The sequence below is a fragment of the Nilaparvata lugens genome, chromosome 4 (genome assembly GCF_014356525.2).
Source record: "Nilaparvata lugens isolate BPH chromosome 4, ASM1435652v1, whole genome shotgun sequence".
NCBI lineage: Eukaryota > Metazoa > Arthropoda > Insecta > Hemiptera > Delphacidae > Nilaparvata > Nilaparvata lugens.
In genome coordinates this window covers 38538108-38561736 of record NC_052507.1, presented here as the reverse complement: position 1 = coordinate 38561736, position 23629 = coordinate 38538108, and the positions used below count along the sequence as shown (strand labels likewise).

The window sequence follows — 23629 nt, the reverse complement described above, 5'->3', positions numbered from 1 at the left end:
ACAACGAGCACGAATGTTCACTGCTTGCCGAATACCAAACATCCATCCACACTACTCGTGATTCGGCGAGTATGCTAGGTGTTCGCCGAATGCCGCCTGTCTGGAGCCGGCTGAAACAACGAGCACGAATTTTCGCTGCTTGCTGAATAGACAAACATCCATCCACACTACTAGCGATTCGGCGAGTCGCTACTCGGTGTTTGCCGAATGATGCATGTCTGGAGCCGGCTTAAGTCTATAGTATAGATATAGAAGAAGAAGAAGAATCAGAAGATATAGATAGATAGAAGATTAAACCGTTGAATACACTTATTTATCTATGACGACTCTCAAGCAAAGTATAACTAATTGGAACTTGACGAATTGAAAACTTGATGAACTGGAAGGCCGATAATTATACTCGATGAATGAAGAATCTTTATGTGAGATTTCAAATAATTGGAAAATTAGAAATAATCGATTTTAATTGACCGAGCGAAGTGAGGTCTAAGATTCAAGTCGACGGTTTGGCATTTCTCTTAATGTTTAAATGTTTATATGTTGCGCAATTACGGCGAAACGCGGTAATAGATTTTCATGAAATTTGACAGGTATGTTCCTTTTTTAATTGCGCGTCGACGTATATACAAGGTTTTTGGAAATTTTGCATTTCAAGGGTAATATAAAAGGAAAAAGGAGCCTCCTTCATACGCCAATATCAGAGTAAAAACCATACTATAGAATTATTCATCATAAACCAGCTGACAAGTGATTACACAGATGTGTGGAGAAGCCAGTCTATCGCTGTATTTTCTTCCATAAGGTCTATAGTTTCAAGCAGCTACTTGTGGATGAGAATACTGCGTGAGGTCTACTGTTCACAGAACTACTATTATACAATTCATAGTAGATCAAATATACAGTACTAGTACTTTACTTCATACTTTTTTAGAAAAATGACAAGAAAATATAACACTCTATTTCCAGGGAAATGGCGCCAACCTATGCAAATCCACTACCGGTATTCTACTCAAATGCCACTGAGTTAGTGAATGAAGCATGAAGGACCTCGTCAATGAGAAGTATGGGGGGTGCGAGACATCCGCTCCTACGAGAGAGACAGAGACAGAGTGAGTGGAAGGCTGATGGACAGGTGCAGCATAGAGAAAGACCAAATAGAAAATGGAACAGATTTGAGGGGAAAAAGGAAACGAGACAGACAGAATACAATAGGAATTCTATACGAGTATATATATATATATATATATATATATATATATATATATATATATATATATTATATATATATATATATATAATTTTGTTATTTATTATTTGTACAAGAAAGCACTGCACTGACCGGGAGATGTAAAATATGTAAGAGTAGAAGAAAAATGATTAGAGAGAATGGTTGAGATGAAGATAAAGGAGAGGAAACAAAGAAGAAGAAGAATAGTTGAAGAGAGAATAATGAGGAAAAACACGAGAACATGAAATGAAAAAAATGAACGATAAAGATGATGAATGAAGGTGAACAAAGAGTAGAGAATGTAGAAAATTTACATTAAAAATTACATAATTTAACATTAATCTCAAAGTAGAGAAGACGACTTATATTTATTTATTGTTGGTCCTTTTCTAATCAAGTATTTGATTTGTGCATTGGTTAATATAAATGAATAAATAAATAAAAATGTATAATTTATTCATTTAAAAGGAGACAGAAGATATGAATGATAAGAAAGTAAATCAAGGTTGAGAAGAGGAAAAGAAGAAGGAGGAAAGATGAGGAAGAGAAAGAAGAATAAGTAGCAGAAGAAGTACAAGAAGGTGAAGAAGAAAGAAAAGAAGGAAAAGAAATAGAATGGAGAGGATGTAAGGCGACATGGAACGGATGTGTGAGGTTATATGATACAAGGAAAGAGGAGAGGAGAGGAGAGGAGTTTCTTTTGCATAGAAGCGGAATCTCAGAAGTGGCCACCTGCCTTTCTGGCATGTCTGCAAGTTGCATGAGAGACAAAGAAGGAGTGATAATGAGAAAGAGTGAGAATGAAAGTGATAGAGCCATATACTTCTCAAAAAAAACCGATTGCCTGTTGCGTCTATCACAATATGAATGAGTATTTTATCATTAGGGATGATGCTTGGTAGAAGAATATGACAGGAAGTGCTGGTTTGATCAAGTTTCAATCAAATTTTCGCCTCAGAGCGGTCCTGAACGTTGTGGTTGGCCTTGAATTTGTTCTGAGGATATAATCAAGTTTTCTGAATGAGAGATTATTGAGCAAAGCCTGTATACTTAAGACATACAAAAAAATCAATGTTCCAATCTACATTTTTCACGTAAGGTCAATGAAATCATACAATGGAAAACGTACAATGACCTGAGACCTCTACTATTTTCCAAATACATTGCCAATAGTAAGGTATATTTATTTCATCCTTTCCATTCGGTGATACGTTATATGAATCACGATAAACTGCAGTTAAATTTTTTTCAAGATGATAACATAAGCCTCACATAATATGACGCACCAAGGCTAATGCAATGTTGAGTTAATATTCACGTGAGTTAATATTCTATAAAGAATATCAATTTATAGTGCTTGGTTAATTGGAGAAATCTCACAATGCGATACACCCGCAGTTAATCGAACTTGTAAAATACAGTACTATACTTTCATGAGAATTAACTAGATTAAAAATAAAACAATGTTCTGCACTATAAATATAGTGAAATCCTCTCCTTACATCTTGGAACAATTTTGCAAAACTAATAACAGCCAGAGTAACGCTGATGTAAGGTCAATTTTTTTTGTACTTTTCGCTAAGTACATCTCAATATTAGGAACACATAAAGCTAAGTTCATCTCGCTTAGAGATTATATCAGTGCTTAACAAATAAGTGTTTGTATCCATTAAATATATATATTAAATGGATCTCAAGAAAGAGAAATAATAATTAATATATAACTATTATTTAACGAAAATCCTGAATAAATGCTGTAAATCACCCCGAAGACTTCTGCTACTGCAGACATTGACAACAGGGTTAACAGCTAGATGGAAATTCGATGAGAACTACTATCCAAAAATTAGTTGCCAGCCCGGAAATCGAACCCGGTACCTCTCAATTGCCAGTCAGGAATGCTTACCCTTACACCAAACTGACAATCTCTGGATAGCAGCGCTCATTTTATACGAAGCAATAGCGGCTATATTAATTAGCATTTGAATAAATGCATTCTCTATTTAATTCCATCTGTAAACTGGTTGGCCGCTATGGCTTCGTATAAAATGAGCGCTGCTATCCAGAGATTGTCAGTTTGGTGTATGGGTAAGCATTCCTGACTGGCAATTGGGAGGTACCGGGTTTGATTCCCGGGCTGGCAACTAATTTTTGGATAGTAGTTCTCATCGAATTTCCATCTAGCTGTTAACTCTGTTGTCAATGTCTGCAGTAGCAGAAGTCTTCGGGGTGATTTACAGCATTTATTTAGGATTTTCGTTGAATAATAATTATAAAGAGAAATAAAATTAAAATACATGTGCGAAATTCACAATCACAACCAATTCGAAGTATCGAGAGGATCACGAAGGAACTATCTTTTGGATAAATAGATTTCTGACATAAATATAAAAGTCTCAAGTTCTTCAAATTCTCTCTCAAAATATAAGAAGCGAAAAATAATCAAAGAGAAGAATTAACAGATAAATATCCTGTATTCAGTACAACTTACCTAGAATTACAAATTGTAATAACATTTATCAAAGAAAAGCAATATTCAATTACTATAGGTGGATTATATTGAGCTTGAAGATCTGCTCCTTCGATAGAAAATGAATCAATGCAATACAATCTTGAAATACTGAATGTGAAGTTTTGCAGTCATGAAGACAACAATGAATACCAGAGTGAATTCTAAAAAAACAACTGAATGAATTGGTTCACCAATGTATGATATGATTATCAACTAGAAGACACGTTTTGAAGACTTAGTAGCCTACTGTTCTACACTTGTTATTGTACTGAATTATATTTACACACACATTCAGTTGATAGCAACAGGCCCTGAGATAAGAGAAAACTAGGTCACCCACCATTCAAGCGTAGGCCACATGTTTTTCACTACACATTTAAGATTCATCACAGTTTACATTGTAGTCAATGCACTCAAAATAAATTAGAATGAAGCATGGATAGAATATACTACATTATTGAGAACAGGTTTCAAGAAGATCTCTGTATGTATCCTGATAACACAAAATTTAGTAATACGACATCATATTATGTTTTATGATATTAAGTTCTATGTACAGAATATAATGTGCAGATATTTTCTAATATATTTTTACCTTGGGCTGTTGTTCCTTGGCGATATTTTCACTCTATAAGATGATAAAGGCGTAGGACTTGACTTTTCTGTAACAAACGCAGAGAAAATTAGAAAATATCTGAGAAACAAGATATCAGACAGAATAAACAAGTGAAATACAATTAATTTTGATAATTAATTACAATCAATAGTAATCTAAATCAATAAAAAATTTATATTTACGTCTCAATATTCAATTAGCCAACATTACAAACCTCCATGTAGTGTTCCACAAAAGCGAGCAATATTAATAATTGTTCATAATTCTATGTATATGGATAAAACCATACAATTATCTAAAGACACAATTATGATTTTATCCAGTAATCTCAATGTAATAAAATACAGAATTAATTAAATTAAACATATAAACAGTAATCGAATCTAAACTTATACTCTTCTTTTTCATAAAGACTACTGTACCAACATATTACTTATTACCTTTCATATCTCAAAATAGATAAAAATATTCCCGAATTGAAAAATGTCACTAATAAGTTCATCATTCGTTCCTGATAGTTTGCCTCTACCAGCCAAACAATGCCAAACATATACTGAATTATTTATTATTGTACTTTGAAGGAATTCAATAACTAATGGATCAGTGACCATTGGTTCTACACTTCCCAAGCTGTTTATACCGATACGCCACATTCAATCAATTTAGAAACATAGCCACACAAATTAGTTTTTGACTCACTCAACTATGGCCATTTAAAACGCACCATTTGGAAAGACGAGGCCTAATAATAATGGTTCAATGGCCTGTGACCTTCTCAAAGAATGCAAGCCCTCAATTATTGCAGTTGAGGTCATAGTGAGCGAGTGGGAGTTTTTTTTAGCAAGGCCTTTCTTCATGTTGATACACAGTAAACTGTACTACATCTCATCGTCTATCATAGAAAAAGCATACACAAGCTTCTCTACGGTACTACAGTTGAACAGCAACTTTCCTAACATACACTTTACTGCACATACTATCCTCGTTTAAAATTAATGAACAACTAACTGTACATCTATTCTAGCTATTTCTACATATCGCGATAGAAATAGCTATATTTAAACCATAATACAAATACAGTACATAGTATATAGTTGATTTATAAAGCGACATATGGAATAATCTAAATTTGAACTAAAGTATAAATTGGAAGAGGAAGTGGCCATTTCTGCCATTCCTCAAATATAATAAATTATTGTTCATGATGAAACAAATTTTAGGACTATGAATAATAAATAGAATTATACCACTTATTCATATACATCAATATCCTCATACATGAATTTATTATTCATAACTAGCTTACCCAGCGAACTTCGTACCGCCAAGAAGTCAATGTATCTCATGTCACACTTGACTTTATTTGGTGAATCATGAAATTTATCTGACAATCAATATTTTTATTTACATACCAATACGGACTTCCTATGTGCTTAAAACTACCGTTTTAATACCAGTAAACAATTTTATCACAGAGTGACGTGTTTATTACAGCTGGTAAGTTCATATGATAAATCATATTATCACAACATGATCTTGAATCATGATGATCTTCCCGTTCCACGTTAGCCGCTCGGCCGACAATTTCGAAAACATAGGTCTGTAAAATGGATTAATAGGCTATATAATTATTATTAGCCCCCTAGTGTTCACGCGCATCTCAATTCTACTATTCAAAGATCTGAGCCAGCTGGTGACAGGACAATAACGCTGGAGACACACGAGGTCAACTATCTCTTCATAGTGAATGATTTAAAAGAATCAACAGTTGCCAACAGTTTGCAATAATTGTATAATCACATTTTCTCGAATTTCGAGCTTATTTTCAATTTTAGGTGAAAATGTTACTGAACATTAATTGTGGAGATTTTCATGCTCAATATTTTCCACTAGAAATTTCTCGTTCAAATTGTACCTAAAGCCTGATAATTGGGAAACTAAAATCAAACTTTGCATAGATGGGGCGGAGCTCCTGGAATTTGTACAGATATGAGACTTGTGGCACTTGATAGAGCTTATCAATGACTATTCTAGGTATAAATTTGATCAAAATCGTTGAGCCGTTTCCGAGAAAATCGCGAAATACCCTGTTTTTGACAACATTTTTGCCATTTTACCCGCCATCTTGAATTGCATTTGATCGAAATTGTTCGTGTCAGATCCTTATCTTGTAAGGACCTTAAGTTCCAAATTTCAAGTCATTCCGTTGATTAGGAGATGATATATCGTGTACACTGACACACATACACTCATACACACACATACAGACCAATAAACCACTTTTTTGGACTCAGGGGACCTTGAAACGTATATAAATTTAGAAATTATGTTACCTTAATTTTTTTTCGGAAAGAAAAGTACTCTCCTTACCTATGGTTATAGGGCAAAGGAAGTAAAAATAGATGTGTCAGTTTCTAGAAAAGTCACCCAACCAAAAAAGTGTTATAATTGGTACATTAGCTCAGTTGGAGTTCTAAAGTGAGATTCACTTCAAAATGTTACCATTTCATCTGAATAACCTTTAAAGGTACGAAGATAACGGTCAGGTCGATGTTTAGCTTTCAGTATAGGTCGCGGTCGCGATTAATTTTCCTGTAACACAAACTCATCGTAAAGAATGGGAGTGAACAGAACGGTATAGTCTCGGTTGAGTTTCAGCACGATGGCATCCAATCATTGACAGCTGATTAGTGCCGGAATCGATCGAAACCGAAAGCCAAATCACGACCAATAAGTTATGTTTTCTTCAGAACAGCTTGAACAACTTGAAATTTAGTTAACATATACAATTGAAGACTGAATTGTCTTCCCAAAGAATTGTTTCAAAGGGTAAGCTAGGCACCAACTCAAATCAACTTTCAATTCTCCCTTATATTCGGCAAATATGGTTTCTGATTACCAGTTATACTGTTTACTGAAAATCGTCAATTATTGATCCGCTCAACAGAGGGGGACGACGGCAACCACTGGAAACAAAACCCACTAAACCAGACAGAGCAGATGCTTCTGAATTTGTACTAAGCAGTACAGTAGTACGCTATCCTCTTCTCGACAATGAATGAATTGCAAGTCGTTGCACATTCACTAACAGCTCATCTCTATATTCTTCTCTCTTCTATCCACCTCTCCACCCACTATCTTTACCCTAAATCATCTCCTTTCTCACTCTATCAGTATTTTACATAAGTAGTTCATCTAATGTAATTTTTTATCTTTCTCTTTTCCCCCTTCTACACCATCTCACTCTGGCTCGTTTCAGTCAATAGAGAGGATAAATGATTATAATAATAATGAAGGCACTGGTGAGGGCACGCACTACTCTCTACCATCTGCTAGTGTCGGTCACTGACTGGATTTGTTGGGTGGGTGGGGGGTGGCATTGCAAGGGGTTGGCATTGGTATTGGCACACCCCCATGTGTTGCACCTCACCTTGCCACAACTGGATGCACTCTAAACTGTCAGCATTGCCACAACTGGATGCACTCTAAACTGTCAGCATTGGTTGAATCGGAAGCTTTATGCTAAATATATAAGGAATGCTGACAGTTTTGATGTTACGCAGCTATCCTGGCAGAGTACTGTCATTAAAGGCATTGTACAAGTACACGCTTTGTGCCTGACAAACTGGCACCAGCTCGGAGCTGCGACGGCGTTATTAATGGAAGGAGAGAAAGCGAGAGAGAGACTACTTGCAAGAGAGAATAATCAACAGCTGTTTCTGCTCTCCACGTGCTCAACGGACTCTACTGGCCAAGGGGTGTCTTGCGCACTAATTGTACGAGTGCAAGTGAGAGGCAACGATAGTGCAGATAGGGGGGTTGAATTGAACCCTTGTCGATATAAATTTAATTCGGTTCGATATATTGTTGAAGGGGAGTCGGATTTTTGCCCCAAGTGCTCGGCTGCATTGAGAGTAGTGCAAAAACTGTAACGGGAAATAACTGTTGTGTGTCTGAGTGTGTGTGTGTGTGACAGCCCCAAGTTGGGTGCATTTTTGGAGCATGTATTTGGCTTTGGAAGGAAACTTGGTTTATGAGAAGAACATCATTTCAAGGCTGGTAAGGGTAGTCTCGAGAAGCTGCCCCTTTCATAGAAATAGGCGAGAGTTAAGACTCGTATTTTAATACAATACTTTGATAGTTTCAAGGATGATACATATCATTTTATTCATTATTCTTTATTTATTCATACAATAAGTACATTATAAAAATGATGGGGGGAGGAAAAATAAGGTAACCTTATGTTATTCCTCTCCCAAATGGATAACACATAGTCCGAAATAGGTCAAGTCTTGTAGTTCTTCAATTCACAAAATTTTCAGTCCTCAAGTATTTTCACAAAGTCGATTTTCAAATTTAGATGCTTCAAAATATGATACATACATACATAATATATATATATATATATATATATATATATATATATATATATATATATATATATATGTCGTTACACACGACACGGATAGATTAAAAACCTCAAGCCTTTCCTTAAAGATCTGTTCCATGTCGTCTCCTCTAATCCCTCTACCAAAAACCTTTTCCAGCAACCACCCACCCTCATTTATAAGCAACCTCCCAACCTCAAGAAAATTTTCAGTGAAAACATATCACTCACATCTGATGAAATCCCAACTCCACCTGGTACCCTACCTTGCAAACGCCCCCGCTGTAAAACCTGTCCTATCACTGATTCTGCCATCTCCTTTACCAGTCCTATCACCAACTACACCCACCAAAACCATCAATCCAGTAATTGCATCTCCAAAAATTGCATCTAACTCCTTTCCTGCAACTTCTGTCCTGCCTTTTTCATAGGTGAAACCACCACTGCCCTAAACCTCCGGATCAACAATCACAGGGCTTCCTTTAAAAATAATACTTCCCTACCCATCCCTACCCATGGCTCTAAGCACAACACGAACTTTGACCAATGCTTCAAAGTCAAAGTCCTTGCCACCCTCCCTCCCACAGTAAAGATGTCAAGACGAAAGAATTGGCTTTTATTTGGGTGCTTGGAGCTGCTTCCAGTCCTGGTCTCAACAGACAGCAATAGTAGCTATCAACTACCATAGCTATCAACTCTACACCAACTGTTTAATTAAATTGAAATAAATTTCATCATATCATAATAAATTTCACAGCTATCAAATATATATTAAATGTTCAATAAACATGAAAAATAAATTTCATTCAAGTTCAATTCTACAATTCCTTTCTCCAATTTTAGCCCAATTGTTTTTTGGTTCCTAATTTTAAATCTCCTCTTTTCTATCGATTCATAAGCTACACCTTTCCTTATTCATAACCCACTCAAATCTTAAATATCCCGTTTGTAACCGCCCCCTAAATACCCCATAATGTCCCCTGAATATGTACCCTTTTTCTCTCCATCCGTCTGCACCGCGTATAATCTGTGGTCTCTGCTGATAGAATTGACTCTCCGTGCGTACTCTGTGGTCACGACCGTTTCATTTCAAACTGTAGGCTACTCACTCACTGCTCGGTTGAGGAAGGAAACTCAGTTTCCGAAAATTTCCGTTTCTAAGTGTTTTGAATCTATGTCTTTATGTCTTGTGTCTCCTGTTTTATATATATATATATATATATATATATATATATATATATATATATATAAGAAATAAGCGGGAGTCAAGACTCGTATTTTAATACAATGATTTGATAGCTTCAAGGATAATTTGGTATCAGGAAACTACAATTCATTAGCTGATCATCTGTGAATTAACCACAGTAATTAATAGAATGTATACTTCAAATTATACTTCTTATACTTTTTGATTTTAACTAATCATAGATGAAACTAGTAGATCAAGGTCAAATGATTTCTTAATGCTTATCAGTTGAGGTAATAACTTGGCTTGTATATCTATGATATCCAATGTATTTATTAACCATAATCAGGAATAGAATACTTTTTGGAGTTCTTTCCTTCTCATGGTATTTCTACCTGATAAAACCACTGGGCTTCAAGGTTATTGAACGAGCGTAGCGAACTCTTACTGATAACAAAAAAAACCTAGAGTCTTCCCGTAAGTGTTTGAATATTGCTTTCGATTGCATACATAAATAAAATTCAATTACTTATTTTTTGAACCATTGAGAACCGTTGGCTAACGAAATCGATTCACTCCTTTGTCGTCCATTAAATTGGGAAATTTACATCAGCTGAGGAATAGCTATGGGGTTTCATAGTGGTGTGAAAAGCTACTGCGATAATACACTTCAGGAGACACGGTTAGAAATGAAGTTTTACTACATCAGACGAATCCATCTCCATAGCTTTTCTTTATACTGTCTGGTATTATTCAATAATATCTTGTAGAAAGTTTTAGTTTGAATTCAATTATTGAATATTCAGTGAGTGCGTACTACATTTTTTTGTGATATCTGTAATATCTGTGATATCTATAATTTGATAATGTTATCTACGGTTACCAAGTTCAGTACTTGAACACTTCAACGATTAACGGTTGATAATGAACTATTTAACGGGCGTATTGCAGCGTTCCTGTTGCTGTCAGTGATCAGTCACACTCGGGCGACTCCAGCCGACAGTTGCTAGCTCACCTCACCGACTTACTCTCTCCAGGGGAAGCACGTGCTTCTTTGGTTGCGTCTTGAGGTGGAGGAGGCGTTCTCCTCCTCACTCAAGAATGAGCTGTAGGAGGTGCCCCAGCCCCACTCGCCAGGAGTTCCAAGTTCTGAGCACCGGACGACCGTTCACGCACTGACAAACACCTTCATCCGCCGGAAGTCACATGTGGTGTTCCTTTTCTCTCTCTCATTTCTACTTCTTACCCCATTTTTTATCTCGCTCTTATTTGCACGACACTCCACATGCTCCAGATCGCGGCCCCCCGCTTTTTCCTTTCTTCTGTCTTGAAGCACTGTTTTGAATAAACGCCTGAATGTTGGAGTAGAGGTGGAAGTTGTAGTAGTAGTTTGTAGGATGTTGCATTTCATTCAGTAAAAATATCGGGGTTAACGCACCCTGCTCTAGTACAGTGGCTGAACCGAACCCCCACTTAAATTACTCGCTTCGCTCGCCTACAAAAGGAATGGACCCATGGTGACATACCAACAAATAGACTGGAAGGCTCGCAGGAACCATCTCAACCATGTACTTGGGTACTTGATTCAAATTTAGTTAGTTTTTATTGCTCAAACAAGACTTGAGTTGTGAAAGTTATATCGGGGGTGTCCAACCTTCCTCAATCCCAAAATCTGAGAATCAGCGAAGCCTGTTTTGAAGCTAGATCCTACCCTATCAAGTTAAAACCACCTCTCAAGTTTACCCTTATGTTGAAGTCTTTTATAGAACATAAAATATTCTGGTAAACAATGTACTATTGAATGTGGAAAAATAAAATAATTTTTGTTTATTAAATTATCAAACCAATAGAACAATCTATTATGAAAAATATCTTACTGTATCCTGTATCTTCACACTACAAGATTATCTGCCTTTTCGCACATTTTAAACAATTAATTGCCAAATTTGAGTATGAGGAAAAAGGTCGAAGGTAGGATAATGTTTTTTGATTTGAACTCTCAGGCCCGGTTGCACAACTGCCGGTTATATTTTAACTGTGTTTAGTTTCACGAGAACCAATCAGAGAAGACCTTCTCTGATTGGTTCACATGAAATTAATCACGGTTGAAATTTAAGCGGCTTTTGTGCAACCGGCACTCTATACTAATCACATTAGAAATTGCAACATTTCTCAAAGAGAAAGTTGAGCTTCATAAAAGTATCCCAGTAAATATTGAAGTACAAGTAACTTAATTACGGTGAATGGTAGAGGAATGAACGTAACTGGCTGAATCACTGAGCAAACCAATAACAATTTATTCTAAAATTATCTATTCTAAAACTAAACTTTACTTTTCTGTAGTGGACATAACCGCTACGGGTAACAGGCTAGAGAGATAGGATGATAGAACAATAGTTCACCATGTAATCATTTGGAACGCCACCCTGGGAATCTGAATGATGATAAAGACAACGTTATTGAACATCAGGAAGATGTCACGAATCGAAAATCTACGCCACCTTCTAGAATGAGGGTTTGAAACACAATTCAAGATTTAATTCTGAATAGAGATAGTACAATTTAGCTTGTTGAAGAAGTATTATACACCTATATTGACCTTACTGAGCTTTCGAAACTGGTAGAATCATTTGACAAGAATATTCCAAATTGAAATCCAATTTTATTTTTGGTCGTTTGGAAATTCACTAGACTATATGTTTTAATACAGTAGTTCTAAATTGAGAGAACCTTTTGTTCTTTTCTTCGAAATCCCCTCTCCTAATCAACACAAAATCCATAATAATTTCTAGAACTATTAACTTGAAGATGATTAGTATTTTTCATGGCTCTCTTGAATGTTATCACATTATTCATCACCAATTATTATTTGCTTGAAACGAATTCTAGCAATAATAGTCGTCAATACAATAAAAGAATCTCAAGGACCTGGTCTCACATAGAGCGATCTGCGATCAGAATTCATTAGGAGGATGCAGTATAGACATATCTAAGCAAGCTCTGTTCGCTTATAGCTCTGTGTGGAAAGGCCCTAAGCAATCAATTACATTTTAGTGTATCAGGGAAATGAATAAATGAATAAAATTAAAACCAAGTCTAGCAAGTTGCATATGTGAAGGTTGAATCTCCAAATCCAGTAGCAGAAGCTGCGAATTACTGGATTAATATAAAATGACCACGTTAAATTGTCGTTCCCGGCTGAAGTATAGCCGTCAATGGGGCTTAAATTATATATTCACGCGAGGTGGGACCTTCCCGCAAGAGACTCCCCACTAACAAAAGCCATCAAATTTACTGTAAGATAATTGAATAGAAGCAATCAATATAGTTTCACAATACATTATCGAAATAAATAGGTACATAACATATTTGAAACTCTACCTAAAAATCTTAATCTATATATATATAAAAGCGAAATGGCACTCACTCACTGACTGACTGACTGACTGACTCACTCACTCACTCACTCACTCGCATAACTAAAAATCTACCGGACCAAAAACGTTCAAATTTGGTAGGTATGTTCAGTTGGCTCTTTAGAAGGCGCACTAAGAAATCTTTTGGCAATATTTTAACTCTAAGGGTTGTTTTTAAGGGTTTAAAGTTCGTCTTTTAGCATGTATATTCTTCTTCTCCCAATCTCTTAATTATAATTGAAATTTCCATATCATATGTTACTATAGAACTATAATCTAGATAGAGTACCTCTTCGAAGCAGTTGTTAACTGGCAACTAAATAATAATTTTGTCAGGTTGGTATTAAGTTGTGTTGACTTTGTTAGGTTGGCACCAAGTTGAAGATTTAAATGCATTTATCGCGGAAAAATTGATTGGGCACTGCTACTTCAATCCTGGGAATATTATATTACTAGCCGTCAGGCTCGCTTCGCTCGCCATATCCGTTTAGCCAGACGTTTAGTCTGGACCCCCGACTGGATTGTTCTAACATATGATAAAAATGCTCAAATGAAAAATGCAGGCGAGCGAAGCGAGCCTGCTGATCTCATCCTTGGACGATCCAGTCGGGGGTCCAGGGGGCGGAGCCCCCTGGCTAGACGGATATGGCAAGCGAAGCGAGCCTGACGGCTAGTAGTTTATAATTTCAGTTGCACATTGATGAGACAAAAAATGAACACCAATTGCAGGTAGGCAAACGGTTAGATAAGCGAGGGGGAGGGGCGAGGATTGTGATTGAAAATAACAGAAGAAAAACTAGAAAAGAAAATAGAGATAGGAGCGATAAGTTTCCGTTGTAAAGTCGTTATTGGCGGAGCTTGCTGCCCTCTATTGTAGTAGTGCGAGGGTCTTGAACACAGTGGCATGTATATTATAATATTAGCACGTGTCCCTTCGTTGGTGCATAATGCACCTTCTACGACGGTATTACTTTTCTTTGCTGTCGGTTTAGCCCCTTCGCCATCGTCTTGAAGAAAGCGAATCAGGTTTTGGTTGTGGTTGTAACGTCTTCTGCTGTCGCGGCGCTGTTGCCAGCATTTCACCGTTGGTTCGCGGCCAAGCAAGGGTGCACTGCACAGGTTCAGGTGAAAAGCGCTCAAGAAGGGGTGGTTGCCCCCCCCCCCAACCGGATCAGCGTCTTGTGCGCGACGGCTTCAACCGTTCTTCTTATTCCTACTTCTTTTAAAGACCCCTTCGTAATTGTATCCAACTTTTTCGTCTTCTACTTTTCATCCTTCGTTTTCTTGTTCGAAAATAGATTTATTTTTCTTCTTCGTCTTTGAAAATGGACGTCTAAGCTGCTGGTGTTACGACGACACCTCAAGATGCAATTCAAGAAGGGTTACAAGAAGACAGTTGAAATGACAGACCTTAACTGTGTGGATAGAATAATGTAAGAAGTGAAAGTTTTTCTTGGGCAATATATTTTTCTCGGGACACTCTTGTGTTTCGGATGGTCACGTTAAATACGTCGGTTAGAAGCAGTCGTTAGTTCATGTAAAAGGCCCTGGAATCGATCAGCTGCGACCTGAAAACACTGACACCAGACCTGAGCCAGCCTCAGATGTTTGCTCAAATAATAATCAAAGAGAAATTGAAAACTTGAAGAAGTATAGGACAGTTTCATTTCATAATACAAAATTTTACTGAGTGCAAAGCGCAGGTTACCTGCTGGAATGTAATATAAGTATTATACCAATTTCAAATAATTGCATTCTATCTTTTGATTGTTCAGCAATTCTCCAGTTCATAGTGAGTAATTATTTGCATAGAAACCAGAATTATTATAATTTGCATATGAATATGAATATTTCGTTCACATTCTTCTATTTTATGTATATTTCCTCTATCTGCCTTTATTCTCTTTAATTCATTTATGAATATTTTTTGAAATTTTAAACGTAATTTTTTTTATCTTCATCTAAAGTTACTCAACGAGACAACAGACAGAGTGATGTATAAACGAAGAGTATGTTGGTTGCTGAAAATATAGTAAAATTATTAGCTGAAAGCCTGGAAGATTGATTTGGCTAATTGTTCATGTAAGAGGTTGATTTTCTATTTCGGCAATAATCTAAAAAAATATTGAACAGACGTAAATTAACTTCAAGTCTTCTTTCTTCCTTTACCTTCAATTTCTGGCTCTTCATCCTTCCTATTCACACTAAACTTTCGTTTCCAATTTTTCTCCGCATTCTCCTGCATAATTCCCTCTTTTTCTCCTCTTGTATTCGCTACATGAACTTCTAAGACTCTTCTTTTCCCCCTTAGTAACTTTTTTGTCAACAATTCTTGTACCCTTTCCCTTTCATTTATTACTCTTTTTAGTCCTTCCCCTTTATCTTTATCCTTTCTATTTATCTTTCCCTTCTCCCTTTTCATTATTCCTTCTTTCCTTTCCTACTCTTTCTTGTACTTCTATATGCATTCTGCAACTCCATTTCTTCTTTCTCTACCTCTCTCCTTTTCACGACTTATTTTCTTCTTCCACCAAAAAAAATTGTTCTAGTTCAATTTATTTCTTCTTCTACCTTCTACTTATTTACTCACTTTTCCATTCTCTTATCCCCTCTTTCTTCTTCGCAATCTTCTACGATTTATCTCTCTCTCTCTCTCTCTCTCTCTCTCTCTCTCTCTCTCTCTCTCTCTCTCTACACTAAACTCATGACTCGCCGAGGTTTCAACTTTGATAATGGACCATACATCAAAATAAACGACATAAATTTGAATTACAGTGACTTTGTTACAAATCTGGGACTGACAATAGACAAAACACTCGACTGGACGAAACAAATCAACACCACCTGTAATAAGGTATTTGCAGGTATCCACTCGCTTAAGAAAATTAGTGACTTCATTCCACTTCATGTGAAAGTGATGCTGGTTAAGTCATTAATTTTCCCATACTTCTCTTATGGTGACATTGTGATCAATGACATGACTGTGGCCTTGTCTGAGCGACTGCAGAGGGCTCAGAACTATTGCATCCGGTTCATCTTCAATCTAAGAAGAGATGATCATATCACCCCATTTTTCCAGCAACTACATGTGCCAAAACTCAAGAAAATGAGGGAGTATCACATTCTGATGCTGCTTCATGACCTTTTGCATGTAAAAACCCCAGGTTATTTGGCACATAAATTTGTTTTTATTGGAGATCGTAGTGTGAGAGGTACCAGGCAGGGCACCCAACTATTGGTTATTCCAAATCATAGAACATCTATGTATAATAAATCATTCCATGTATCAGCTTGTCGGATCTGGAATCTGTTGCCTCCAACTGTGAAGAGTATTGGCGATCGAGCTCTGTTTGGCGCGGCAGTATTGAATTGGGATCTGGTGGCGCAGATAAGCTTGGGTCGGGTTCAGCTTTATTTTTATTGTCTATCTACATTGTATCAATCTACATGAATTTAACTCATTTCCACCTTTTATGCAACTACAGATACAAAAATATTTCATCTTAATATATTGTTTTGATAATTATTATTATACTTTGTAAAATCTTTATTTTTAGGGTTGTTTTGTGTGCATGTGTGAGTGAATGGCAACTTGATTAGATCATCATTTCTGATAGGTTTTCCTATAGATTTATCTAGTGGAATTTGAAATATTGTATAAATAAATAAAGTTTAAAATTCTCTTTTATTATATGTTATTGTATTTTGATTAATAGTTTTATTTACTTATATATTAATCTTATGTAATCTTATTACATAATATGTAATCTATTTTTTTCTGTTCTTATGTAAATTTGTCTTCTTTTGTAAAGGGTTGTATGGCAGAGAGGACCAGGAGTCCTAATTCCACCCTAATAAAGGCATATAATCAATCAATCTATCCCTCCACTAGCCCAAGCTCGAGTTGTATAAATAATAAAAATGTCTAGCTCCCAGCGACGCTATTAGAAACCCGAGTCTAAAACAATGGACGGTCCGTTGGAACTGGTATGGTAGTCGGTGTTCAACCCTCCAGACCCTTCCTTCCTTAATTGATTACTTTCTGCATAAATTAATGTTTTTGGGTGACCAATTTCACATGTCCAGGACGAAAGTCGTTTTCGCTAGAAAAAAAGGTGTTTTACCTGGAAGGTGATTCTAACGACTGTTTATTTGTTAGTGACATTGAAAGGGATTTATCTATCCATTGTTTTTCTGAATGAACAAATGCCCTCAGTAAAACCGGATCAAAGAGTAAACAAGTTGTAGAAGATGGTTCAATTCATCATTATGAAAAATGCTATCCATTTATGTAGTTTAGATTTCCACTCACATTTATGGAAAAGGTTTACATAAGTACTTTTGATTTGGGAAGTTTTTTAGTCAAGTTACTAACATGGTTTCGGATGGACATCCGAACTGGCGGTCCCGGCTCAAAACACAACAATCGTGAGGCACATTATTGGCAAAGTATATAAATATCAAACAATGTGGAATTTCATTGAGTGGCTTCCCACCAATAAAAGTAATATGAATATTATTAATAGTCATAATATTTTAATAATAATAATTTTAATGATATTTTATAGTAATATAATACTATGGTAAAAATATATTATAGTAATACGAATATAGAACATTATTTACAGTATTGGACCTCATCACAGTATCAATATTGAAAACCAATATAACAATTCAACAATAGTACATCATAACGTCTTGTTCTCTGATTATTCAATGGTTCATTTTTTCACCCCCATTCTTTTTCAAAAGGATTATGCCTGCAAGAGAACTAGGCTTGTACGTGGTTGATGAGACGGATGATAATGACAGATGAGTGGACTTACAGCTTTAGGTGGGTACCCAACCAACAGGAAGAGATTGGAGATTTTAGTTCCAAAATCCAACTTCAGTGTAAGATTGGTAAATACCGTAGCTTATGTATCTTTTACGTACATACTATGTACTACATAGGAAAATACAGAAAACGGAATGCACTTATTATTTATAGAATTCAGTCTTTTACAGAAGATCACTGAAAATTATTCGCAGAAAACAATAAGACTACGCCACTATGAGAAAGCTATGGTGCGTGGTGGCTTTATAAATGAAATATCGGGGCACCGAGCTTCGCTCGTTATTTTTATCTATTGATGAACAGAACACAATTCTCTAAAATGATCGTGTTTATTGACCAAAGTAATTTAGCACTAAGCGACTCACAATTGTGACAAACTGAGAATAAACTCATTTTGAATGAAACATGCATTACCAAGAATTGTTGGATGTCAACGCAAACATCAATTTAGCCGACTGCTAGCCGACATTCGTAGGTTGGTGTTTACCGTATTTATTATTTCAAAAGATCTATTGTTCCAATTAGATCGAAGCTCCTATATTTCATAATGATAATCAGAGGAAACAAATACAAAGTATGAATGAAGTCAACTAACAATGAGAAAAAAAAATCGTTGGAAACTACTCAGACTCAGCTTATACTCAGAACTATTTGAAGCCACATACACATTATGGATAATAGTTCCTAGAATTTAATTCAGAGCAAGATGTTATTGATCAAGTACTGTAATTATAGTACGATTACTTTTACCTCAATGCAATAACAAAGTATGTTATTGTATTAAGATCAACTACAAAGCATAGGACAGTTTTTTAAATGAAACTTTGAAAAAACATTCGAAGAATATCGAGAACTATATACATAGAATGGCTTAATATCCAATAGAACCAAAACTTCTTTAATTATGATTATTTTCGATAGCCGCGAGGTCACTTGACTAATTTGGAGGCGCTGAATCCGAATCTGAAATCACAATTTGTCTATCACCATTTATACGCGTTCTAGGTTTTTTAAGTGGAGAATGAAACGCGGCTTGCTCGCTTTGACGTAAAGAAAGTGGCGGCTGACATGCGTCAGCAGAACGTCCGCAAAGCATGAGCGGGGTGTGCGACGCTGTAATGTGCACTGCTCCGTCCGGAACCCATATACTTCTAACAACTTTTAGAACGCCAGTGACCTAGTTGTCGCTCTGGTCGTAAAACCGCGACTAGAAAAGACGCAAGTGTGCACCGGGCCTTACGCTATACATAAGATAATGCTATGATTTTTATATCTGTATCTTACTGCATCTGTAAAAATACAGATAAATATAACTAGTGACTCCCTGAGTTGGAGAACTCACTCATAAACTGTCAGATTGAGCTTTTAAATTCGAAACTTGAATACATGGTTGGTGAAAATTATGGAAACAACTTAATATTCCATTTACAAGGCTAATTTGACAGTAGGTTTCATTGAAGATTCTATTCAAATTAGAAAACTACTTTTTTGTCGCTTCAAAACTTTTGTCCGCCATCTTGGATCCGTCATATGAGCCCAACTTCATTTTGATTCAAACTTCATTTTTCAAAAGGGAATATGCTCAAGAGATATATGATTTCGAAACAGAATTTCAAGAGAAAATGAATGGTGGAGACCGCACATTAAAGCACACTCCCTTTTTCATGTCTATATTGACTGGACTATTTATTACCTTGACGCGGAGGTCCAACAAAAAATAGAATATCCCCAAGAATAAAAAGAAGGATAATGCTTGGCAACAGAACATCATTTGCCAATATTCAATATAATAATATCAAGAGCTATTCACAGAGAAACGAAAATGGAAATGTATAAAACGTTGATAAGACCTGTCGTGACATATGGCTGTGAAACATGGTCTATGAAGGCTGAGGACACTCATGCATTGAGAGTATTTAAAAGCAGGTGATAAGAAGAATCTATGGCCCCAGAAATGAAGGGATTTGGAGGATCAGGTATAATGAGGAGATCGAAACCCTACTCCAAAGGCAGGATCTTGTCAGATTCGTGAAGTCAATAAGAATAAGTTGGCTGGGACAAGTTGTGAGAAGAGAGCCCATCAGAAGATCTTGCGAGGAGTCTTCTACAGTACAAGAAAAAGAGGAAGGCCGAGAAGGAGCTGGCTGAGGGAGGCTGAGGGACGACCTGTATGTGATTGAAGTAATGAAATGGAGAGTGTTAGCTCAGACAAGAAATGAATGGAGGCGAAGGTTCTTCATGGACTGTAGCGCCGGTAGAAAAAAAAGATCTGTAGAAAGGTTCGAAGAATATGTGTTCAAAATTTGAAGCTGATTGATCGAATCTTTGCAAACATATAGTAGAACAAATATCCAGACAAAGGATATTGGACCTTCAGTCCGAATCTGCCAACTAAATATTGAAGGAATATGGAGAAGTAAGTCTGAATGTCTATCTAAACTACTCAGCAGCCACAGAATAGACGTGGAGCTTATCCACGAAACACATGTGGAAAATGATGACCAATTGCTATCTAGAGGTGGAATACATGGATATAAGATTGTAGCAGCAGTACATCATCGGCAGTATGGCATAGCCACCTACGTAAGGAGTGACTTGCAGGATGTTGGAGTGAAATCCAGCTCTTCTACAGATTATCTATCAAGAAAAACAATAAAGATTGGTAACTTACATGTAACAAACATCTACAAGCCACCAAGATCTGGCTGGCCGCCTGGAGTCTTGGATTGCTATCCCCACCCTGGAGCATAGGTGATTTCAACAGCCATGAAACAAAATGGAGGTATGCAGAGACAGATCAAAATGGTCAAACTTTGATGGACTGGGCAGAGCTAAATGAGCTATTTATCTAGTATTTGATGCCAAGGATAAAAAAACCTTTCAATCAGCTAGGTGGTTGACAGACTATAATCCAGATCTATGTTTTGTCTCCCAGGATGAGAACAGCCGGCCTCTACCTGTTCTAAGGAAAGTGTTCACTGACTTTCCTCATAGTCAGCACAGACCTGTGTGTGTTTCATGAAGTTGGAATTAAGGTACCCCTTGTAAAATCAATACCCAAACCACGGTGGAATTTCAGGAGTGCAAAATGGGATCTTTTTTGCCAAGAGTTGGACAGAGAGATTGTAGAAGTTCCCTCTACCTGGAACAACTATAAAAGAATTGTTGAACTGGTTCTGAGGGTAGCAAAAAAGTTTATTCCAAGAGGTTACCGCAAGGAATATATCCCTGGGTGGACAAACGAATGCAACCTTCTTTACAAAGAATTCATCTAAACAAAAAACCAGGAAGTGGCATCGGACTTGCTAAGGAAGCTGGATGAATCCCGTGCTGAGAGATGGAAATCAATGTTGGAGGAGACTGATTTCAGACACTCAAGCAGGAAAGCATGGAACTTATTACAAAGGCTTGGTGCTGCTCCTAGCATTCAGAGTACCAATCCAGGAGTTGACCAAAATAAGATTGCTAGCAGAATAGTCTCTTTCCAAAGTACCAGCACATAAAGACCATACAATAGCGGTTCAGCAGAATTTGAAAGAGATAGTAAAGCAAACCCAGCCCTCTTCTGCATTATCAGCACATTCACAGTTGATGAAATCAATATAGCTTTATCTAAGACCAAAACAGGGAAAGCAGCTGGACTAGATGGCATGTTTCCAGAGTTTCTGAGAGGGTGTGGAATCGAAGTAAGGAAGTATCTTGCAGATTTCTTCTCAAATATTCTGGAAACTGGGAGATTACCAACTGTTTTTAAGAAAACCAAAATTGTTGCCATATTGAAGCCTGGTATAGATCCAAATGATGCTAGCAGTTACAGACCAATCGCCCTCCTAAGTGTAGCATATAAGGTATTGGAGAGGTTGCTGTATAACAGAATTGAGCCAACAATCACTTCAGTTATCCCACCAGAGCAAGCTGGTTCAGACAAAAACGTAGCTGTGTGGATCAAGTCATGGCCCTAACCACAAACATAGAATGTGGTTTTCAGAAGAGTCTCAAAACATCTGCAGTGTTCATAGACCTATCATCTGCCTATGATACTGTATGAAGTAAGGGACTCCTAAACAAATCAATTAAAACTATCCCCTGCATGGTAAGCAGCATGCTATCAGCAAGAGTATTCTCAGTGCATATGGGTGGCAAGGAGAGCAGAATGAGGCAGCTCCACAATGGTCTTCCTCAGGGATCGGTCCTCTCCCCATTGTTTTTCAATCTGTACAAAAGTGACCTGCCACAGACAAATGCAAGGAAATTTATCTATGCTGATGATATTGCTTTGACTGTGCAGAGTAAGAGTATGAATGAGGCAGAGGATAAACTATCAGTTGACCTTACAGACCTGCAGGAGTACTTTCGAAAATGGAGACTGTGTCCAAACTCATGCCTCATGTTTTCACCTAAATAATAAGGAGGCAGGTACTGATCTAAATATTACACTTGATGGGAGAGTACTGGGACACAATTTTACTCCTAAGTACTTGGAAATTAAACTTGACATGTCGCTCACATACAGATGCCACACTCAAAAGCTGAGAGCAAAATTGCAAACAAGAAACAACATAATGCAAAAACTTGTTGGCTCATCTTGGGGAGCCTCAGCAGACACAATGAGAACAGCTGGTTTGGCCCTGGTATATTCTGTTGCAGAATACTGTGCTCCAGTATGGATGAACAGTGCTCACACCAAGCAGATAGATACAGCTTTGAACTCAACTATGAGGATGATCTCAGGCACTGTTAAGTCAAATCTTAGAGAGTGACTCCCTGTATTGAGCAATATTCCACCACCACAGCTGAGACTTCATAAAGCTCTTAAAAGCTTGTTTGCTGAAATAAATAAAAATCAGACCCTACCCATCCATGAAGACCTTCAAAATATGCCAAGACAGTGCCTCAAATCCAGAAATGCTCCATGCAATTCCGTGGACTACAACTTTGACATATCCAATGCCTGGAGAGAACAGTGGCATAATTTTTCTGAGAATGACAGTGCCTGGAATTTGGACCCAACCATAAGAGTGGCAGGATTTGAACTGTCACGAAGAGCATGGACTCGGTTGAACCAAATGTGCACTTGCCATGGAAGATGTGGAGGTCTGATGTATAAATAGGGCTTTGCTGACTCTGCTGTATGTGAATGTGGCGCTGAGACACAGACAATGGATCATTAAATGTTAGAATGCCCAATTTTTAAATTTAATGGAAACCTTGACAAGGTTCATCAAGCAACATCAAATTTCATCTAATGGCTTGACGCACTGAATTCAACTGTGTGACTTTTACTTTGTAAAGAAAATTATGTGATGTGCTCTAACTCACTTTACTTTGTAAATATTTCTTTACTTTGTAAAGAAAATGATGTGATGTGCTCATAGGAGATAATAGTAGAATATTATCTCATACTAGCTGGCCCGGCGAACTTCGTACCGCCAAATAGTTAATGCATC

General features: G+C 36.9%; 1 protein-coding gene across 4 annotated transcripts in view; it reads right to left on the bottom strand.

Moving 5' to 3' along the window:
* The window catches only part of LOC120351166, an 82026-nt gene that overhangs the window by 42154 nt on the left and 16243 nt on the right, over positions 1-23629 (bottom strand). For 3 of the 4 annotated variants that reach the window (XM_039427442.1, XM_039427441.1, XM_039427443.1), the window contains exon 3: positions 4336-4402. In XM_039427442.1, coding sequence (XP_039283376.1) covers positions 4336-4402 — 67 coding nt within the window. Of the gene's footprint in view, positions 1-818; positions 1088-4335; positions 4403-23629 lie in introns of those variants that run through there. The other variant, XM_039427440.1, reaches the window with a different exon arrangement.